This window comes from Peromyscus maniculatus, chromosome 22, assembly GCF_049852395.1.
Source record: "Peromyscus maniculatus bairdii isolate BWxNUB_F1_BW_parent chromosome 22, HU_Pman_BW_mat_3.1, whole genome shotgun sequence".
Lineage (NCBI taxonomy): Eukaryota > Metazoa > Chordata > Mammalia > Rodentia > Cricetidae > Peromyscus > Peromyscus maniculatus.
Window position 1 is genome coordinate 10475399 of NC_134873.1, and position 8216 is coordinate 10483614.

General features: G+C 40.4%; 1 protein-coding gene across 1 annotated transcript; it reads right to left on the bottom strand.

Annotated features, from left to right (window-relative positions):
* Positions 1-430: 430 nt before the first annotated feature.
* Positions 431-1360, bottom strand: LOC102903179 (olfactory receptor 1078-like). The gene has a single exon (XM_006996555.4). It carries the CDS (start codon positions 1358-1360, stop codon positions 431-433), a length of 930 nt encoding a protein of 309 aa, XP_006996617.4.
* Between the last annotated feature and the right edge of the window lie 6856 nt (positions 1361-8216).

Consider the following 8216-nt stretch of genomic DNA (forward strand, 5'->3'; position numbering starts at 1 on the left):
AAATCCTCTGAGTCTTCACCCAAAAGGGTCTTAGCTGAACTGCTTTAGTTCCTGTTTCCTCAACCTTATATACCTTTCTCCACCCTGTCATCACTTCCTGGGAAAAAGGCCCATGTGCTTCCCAGAACTGGGATTAAAGGTGTGTGCCACCACTGTCTGGCCTCTATGTCTAATCTAGTGGCTGGCTCTGTCCTCTGATCCTCAGGCAAGTTTATTAGGGTACACAATATATTACCACATGAGACAGAGTAGAATATTTAATAAATATTCTTATAGAGTGCTAAGATTGGACTCAGGTAAGGCAAACTCCAGAAAATAAATAAAACACATCTGCTTCTACCATCTAATCCCAGAATCCAAGCTTATGGCTTTTAAGCTTCGATGACTGCAATAATGGTAGGTTCTTTAACCTCAGGTATACAGATACCATTCACAGTTTCCCTGCCAAGATTCTCTTCAGGGCTCTTTTTACATCTTTATTCCTCAGACTGTAGATGAAGGGGTTCAGCATGGGGGTGATCACTGTATACATCACTGAAGCTGTTGCACTTGCTTGTGAGCTGTGGCTTGCAGCAGAACTGAGGTACACACCTAGGCCTGTGCAGTAAAATAAGGAGACAAGGGAGAGATGAGATGCACAGGTGGAAAAGGCTTTGTACTTCCCCCGAGCCGTGGAGATTGCACGTATGGAGGACACTATCTTGGAGTAAGAGTAGAGGATGCCAGAGAGAGGAACAGTAGCCAATAGCACAAGTGCAAAATACATGACCACGTCATTAAGAAAGGTGTCAGAACAAGCGAGCTGGGCCACCTGGTTCAATTCACAGAAGAAGTGTGGGATTTCCAAGTCTTTGCAGAAGGACAGCCGCAACACCATCATACTTTGTAACAAGGCATGAAGGACACTCACAATCCAAGATACCAGAACCAGAAACCCACAGAGTCTGCGGTTCATGATGTTAGTGTAATGCAGGGGATGACAGATGGCTACATAGCGGTCATAGGCCATCACAGCCAGGAGGAAGTTGTCCAGTTCCACAAAAACCAGAAAAAAGTACATCTGGGTGATGCAATCTGCATAGGTAATGGTTTTTCTCCTAGTCTGAGTATTCACCAGCATCTTTGGGAGAGTAGTGGAGGTAAAACAAATGTCCACAAATGACAGGTTAGAGAGAAAGAAGTACATGGGCGTGTGCAGGTTGGCATCCAAGATGATGGCCAGAATGATGAGCAAGTTTCCAGCTACAGTGATCAAGTACATGGAGAGGAAAAGGCCACATAAAACAGGCTGCAGGTCTGGGTCCTGTGAAAATCCCAATAGAACAAATTCTAAAAGGCGTGTGTTGTTCCTTGGATCCATGTGCTTTATGTCACTATGGCAAAAAAGCAACATGAGAAATAGTTATGAAAACTGATGTCACTGAAAGGAATAAACAATACAATTTGTATGCTACAGCAAATACATTTCTTAATTTTATCCAAGGCTCTGCTACCTCACAGGACATCTCTAGTGCTGTTACTGATTGGGAATCCCTGTCTTACACTGAAGCATTTCCCTGAGAGGTCACAGATTTCATGAGAAATTGTTTCTTGAGGTTGAGTAATTTGTATTGACTGTCACCCCTGTCCTAGGTGTTGTCTCCAAAGTGACCAGAGGCTGCTGGGAAATGGGAGTTTCCACACATCAATGACACACAAAGAAGACATCCAGATAAAGACATTAGCTGTATATTATTTTTATCTATAAACACATATCTCATATAGACAAAATAACCAGATGATATGAATTAAATATTTCTGGTCTTTGTAAAAAGTATTTATACCTCTGTAGAATTTTTTTGAAATAAGTAATAATATGACATGAAAGATGGTGAAGATGGTTATTTTTATTTATTTATCTATTTATCTTGGTAGATAACAGTGCTAAGTGGGTAAAATTTAGTGTTTTTCTACTCATTAAACACCTTCCCCTTAAGGTTACTTATGATGACCTCATGACTCGGAATCCCCTAAAGACTTGAGTCCATGTAACCTTGAGCTAGTCCATTGTTCTGTGTTCTGTTGTGCTTCATGTATTTAGTTTCCCAGCATTCAGCGTTTCCTTGGCAAGTAAACCCAAGCTGGTAAAGTGGTAGCCTCTCAAAGGGTAAGGTGAGGTGAGTCAGTTGCTGTCTCTGTTGCCATGACAAAGTACTTGATTCAAACAATGTAAGGAGACTGGTGAGATGGCCCAGTGGTCAGGATGCTGCCAAGCCTGCCAAACCAAGTTCAGTCCCTGGAACCCACATGGTGGAAGGAGACAACTGATTCCCAAAAGTTGTCCTCTGACCCCCACACATTTGTGCTGTGGCTTGAACATGTGTGCATGTGTGTATATACACACATGGAGTGTAAACATTTAAATAATGAATAAAATTTTTTAAAAAGGCACGGGAAGGAAAGGGTTTCTTCTGGCTGTTTCAGAGCTATCAGCCCATGGTAGACTTCCCCATCCTGTGAGCTTGAGGGAGGAAGGCTGGGGTTCTGGGGGATGGCAGCAACAACACTCCTGAATGCTGGGCTGCATCATCTCAGGCAACCCAGACTGTCCTGTGAAAGCCTGCCTCAAAAAGATAAGAGAAAAAAGTATTCAGAAATTGTTTGTAAATCTTCCCTCAACCCCACCCAAAACTATAATAAAAAAAATCAAATATGTATTCATTTAAAAAAAAGAAAGATGGTGAAGATATTATAAAGAAAAACATGTATAAAGGAATGAATACACGGAACCATGTGTGAGGTGTTGGGTCTGTGTCCCCAGGGGCATTCTAAGCATACTTTCAATAATATGTATCATCAACACCCAGAAATAATTATTTTTTTATAGATGCCAAGACATGGTTGGCAGAGAAGATGATCTAAGCAGAGACCAGCAAGCCAGATCATCTGAGGCCAATAGCAAGGGATCAACCCAAGTGGTAGAAGGAAAGAAGTGTCCCCTTCAAGTTTCCTCTGTTCTCTGAACATTTTCAAACACAAAATATTTTTGTTGTGAGCCTGGCCTTTAGCAGCTGAGCCATCTCTCCAGCCCTCTAAACACAAAATAAATAAATGTTTAAGTAACTCAAAAAATTTTGATATACAAATACATCATAATAAAAATCCATCCTGCTATGCAATGTATAGATAGTAATTAGAAGGAGGTGAAGGAGGAGGAGGAGGAGGAGGAGGAGGAGGAGGAGGAGGAGGAGGAGGAAGTAAATGACAATAACCGTGATGATGATAAATAAGATGAAAAACATGATGAGGAGGAGAAGAGGAAGGATGAGGAGAAGTAAAAGTCAGGAATAGCCTGCAAAAAGGCCCTGAAGCAGGTGTTTCTTTCAGAGGTTCACACCCACAAAGGAGCCAGTTCGAGGTCAATGAGAAAGGAAAGTGGTAACAGATGACATCACAGGGAGTTGAGGAATATGGAGGTTTCCCAGCTGAGACAGAAACTGTGAGAGTGACCCCCCTCACAATATGTACTTATGGCTTATTATTAATTTTGATGCAAAGACATCCACTAAACAAAGTGGATACATGGCATAGTATAATTAAATTAAATTAGTTATCATTCTGTATTATAAGAATTATGTTGGAATACATGTGTCCAGGCACCCCTGCTCTGAGAATCATGCATGTCCACAGTCCCACTACCCCCACCGTAATACCTCAGCCTCTGTTGCTAGGGATATGATCTTCGTGATCTACTCACTCTGACTGGGTACAGGACATGCCCATTGTACAGTAGTATACAGAATTTCTACTTTGTAAGCTTCATATGGACAAATGAGCAAAGGGCTAACTTTTATTAACTTCCTCAATTCATTTAAGTAACACACACACACACACATACACATTTATATGAAAAAGTGATAAATAGGGATAAATGAAAACAGGAAAAATATATACATGAAAGTGATTTATGGCAAAAGGGTAGTCTATGCAAGCAGAATACAGTAATATTTTCTTTGACAGAAAGCACTGGAAACCAAGATCTGCCCCAAAAGTGTTCTGCCCCAGTATACAAGACAAAGCCTTGATCAGAGGCTTGCACCACATAAAGGAAGTGATTAACAAATATGAATACACACAGTCTCACAGGTATTGAAATAATTATGAACTAAAGCTCATAGGCATACATTACTTACATACAAAGTAGTTTCCATATGGCTACCCAGAGGAAAGGTAACACACATTGAATAGTCAGGAATATTTCTATTGCTAGGTAAGATTTTCAACAACTCCCTTCTCTGCATTCTTCTCCTCAACACAAACATAGATGAATATGTCTCATCTTAAACAGAAAAAAAAATTCTACTCCACAACTAATACCCTGCATATCAAATCCCTGTAATTGAGAAGATCGACAGAACTACATTCTTTTACTGGAAGCATTTTAAGCCTTCTATCAATTTATTGTCAGCCATTAACCTGGTGCTAATCAGCTCAACATTCGTTTCTTGTTTTAACTTTATGAATACATACAAAATAAGGAGCAAATTAATAATAATGAATAAATGACATATTTAGAATAAATAATGAATCACAAAGCAGCCAACCTCAACAATCCTACTCTGGGCTAGGTAGGCCTGGTTCTCAGCTGACCTTGGGTAGGTGTTCTCAGGTTCCATCCTCATCTCCTTCCCTGAAGTATCCACTGAGCTAAGACTCCCTTTGACACAGGAATGTGGAGGAAGGTCTCCTCATGGAGGTTGAGGTCTTCCCTGGATGACTGAAGATGCAGACTGAAGCTCTGGCTCACAACATGGCAGAACAATAAGGGGTCAAGAGTTTGTCCTCTATGGAAACTAAAGACCTCAAATGATACCCTGCATGTTGTCTAACCCAATGCCGCTCAGTCTTAGAGTCATCAGAGGAGGCAGTTTCGGCTCCCTATAACTGCTCATTAGAAACGCTCTTCTCTGCTTACATCATTCTCTAACTGCCCAATTTCCCTGTGGAGCGCTGGCCTGGAAAGAAAAAATTCTCCTTCTGATTCTCTTTCCCTTAGGGGCTAGTTTACAATCAGTAAATCTACTTTTTAATTCTTCCTTCTCCATAGACTCGCATATACCAAGAGACCTGATCTAGCGTCACCTCCCTGCTTCAGGTTGAATCTTAACAGTGATGATCCTTTCTTGATTGGCTCCCATGGATAATTACAGCATTGGTGGTGGTGGGTACAAACCTCATGGCATGTTTACATAATTATTAGCCTTTATTTAACAAGATGGGTATTTGTGTGTTCCTTTCGCATAAAATATCAGAGCTTGGTTCCAGGGTGCTTTACTAAACCTGGCTAGAAACTTTATCATCTGAGCCCTAGAGCTGTCATTTAGTTCTATCATTTTGAAATGGATACTCATTAGAAGAGATGCTCGTCTGTGAACTGATGATGCAAAAATAAAAATAGTTCTTGTCACTAAGATAAAGAGAAATAGTTATTCTGAAGTCAAATATGAGTGAACATGGCCCAGGACCACATGTCCAGGTTGGACCAAATATCATCCTCTGAAGATGTAGCAATTTCGTGATGTTTTACTGTTACAGAACCAAGAGAAGTTTTAAATTAGTACATTTTTCAAATATGCTGGTAAAAGGTATCTAGATTACGGCAAATTGAGGAAACTTCTACTACGGCCTCTGATCAATTTCATTGAATTCCTAATTAATCAGTTAATCTATCAATCAGTCTCACTGTACCTTCTTCATAAGTACATTTATTTGGGGACTAATATTGGTATGAGTTTATTTCTGTTGCTGTCATATAATGTCCTGACAAAAATCAACTTTGAGGAGTTTGATTTACAGCTTCCCAGGTGACGCATGGGGTCACATGGCAGTCAGGAGGCAGAGTGACCACACATGATCTGCACAGGAAAGAGAGAGAGTGTGGAATGGTGGTGGGCTATACAACCTCCAAGCCCATCCCCAGTGACCTCCTGCAAGGCTCCACCTCTTATTTGTATTTATATTTTTTGGGCAAAATTTGACTACAACATTTCTCCTTTTCTCCCTCCAAACTTTCCCATATACCCCTTCCTGCTCTCATTCAAATTCATGGCCTCTTTTTTTTCTAATTCTTATTACATACATATAAGTATATGTATATACATAGATATTCCTAAATATAACCTGTTCAGTCATAATTATATATTTTTAGGGCTAAATGCTTGTCACAAACATATAATTCCTATGATCTTCCGAGGGTAATGTCATGTCCCCTGTTCCCAGCTTTCCTCGGTTGCCTGTCGTTCTTTGTGTAGGATGCAGGCCTTGTGGACTTTCCTCCATCCAGTTTGGTGTAGTCATTGGTGTCATCCTTGTTCAGTTTATATTTGAGAAGCCAAGTTGGTGAGACTCTAGAGGTACAGCTTCTGGTATTACTAGGAGAGACAGTCTCATAGCAACGTCCCTGATAATCTGCCTCTTACAATCTTTGCGTCCCTTTCCACAGTGTACTTCGAGCCTTTGGAGCAGGAGTGTTTTGTAGATGTATTCATTGGTACGGAACTGTAAAACATCGTTTTGATTGTTTGTGGTTTTCTGTAATGGCCTCCATATGTTGCAAAGTGAAATTTCCTCAATGAGGAGTGAAGGCTACATTTATATGTGTGTATAAGAACACATGTTTAACTACACTTGTATGTATGTGTAAGAACACATGTTTAACTACACTTATATGTATGTGTAAGAACATGTTTAGGCCGGGCAGTGGTGGCATATGACTTTAATCCCAGCACTCAGGAGGCAGACAAAGGCAGATCTCTTTGAGTTTAAGGCCATCTTGGTCTACAATGTGAGTTCCAGGGCAGTGAAGGCTACACAGAGGAACCCTGTCTCAGAAAAACAAGAAAAAAAAAAAGAGAACAAATGTTTACAGATTGTTATTAGGGTTATACAGGTTTACTAAAGTGGTAGTTCTAGATTCTCTTTTATGACTCCACTAGCAGAGTAGTTAGCTAGGTTTCCAGTATCAGGCATGGTCTACATCTTGTTGAGAGGGTCTTAAGTGCAATTAGAGAACAGTTATCTATGGCCAAGGTAGTGCACCCTAAGGCTATTGTGCTGTGCTGGTCATTGGTGTGCTTCATAGATATCATAGCTGAGCAGGAAAACAGCTTCTCTGGTTTGTAAGCTTACCTTCTGGTGCCATGGAAAGCAGTCTTCAGGGAAGAAACTTTCCGGTCGGTCCCAGCTCAGGGGTCTCTGCAGCCCTATTTCTGAAGAGCACAGTGTTTTCCTTCCACCTCTGGGGAATAACCAAGGGCAGTGGCAATAGGCTGTATATTCGGGGACTATCTTAGAAAGCCCTGGGCAATAGATCAAAATGGGGCTTTTCACAGGCTTCATCTCTTACAGGTTGCCTAACAACACCATGAGCTGGGGTCTAAATGTTCAAATGCATATTTGTGTGTCCCTATGAGGGTCATTTCATATTTAAATCATAGCAATAACTCAAGTTTAAAATCTTATAGAAATTATGTAATTTGATTTTTAGTAAAGAGTATTTTACGAAGATAGAAGTGCTATTATGAACTCCATACTTATTGTTGAAATGGGAGTGAAAGATTTTGTAAATTTGAACCTTGGTATAGGGTTCCAATTTTCACACACTTGTGGTGGACCAGCCACCACTTCTATGACCCAGAGTACTCTTGAGTAGGGAGAAGTGAGAAATATTAGCTTGTGATACCTAGATGATGAGAGGAAAGACAGAAAACACAAGATAGCTTCAGGAGGACTTGGGTCTCAACCCACCAGCCCTGAACTTTATTCCAAAGGGCTTTTTATCACAATGCCAAGGGGAGAAGCAAGATACCTCACCCTTGCCAAGTGTAGACCCTTCCAAACACCTGCACTCAGGCCTGTGGTCCAATCATCCTCTTTATACATACCTGCTGGGTAAAACCACCAGGAAACCCAGATGGGCTACAACACACATTGGGCCAGTAATTATCAATTATAAATGTTTTACTCCATAAGCTCTTTGGTGATATCCAAAGAGATCAGTTAAATATCTGTAAAACAGTTCTCAACACAAATAATGTTCTGGTCCTTGAAGGCCAACAATAAGAATATAAGAAAGCCAATTATAGAGCAACTTCTTTTACATAAGAATTACAAAGGACTCACATTTCAGTGTAAATTCGAATGGAGCAGATACATTGAGTGTCTCTAACGTCAATTAG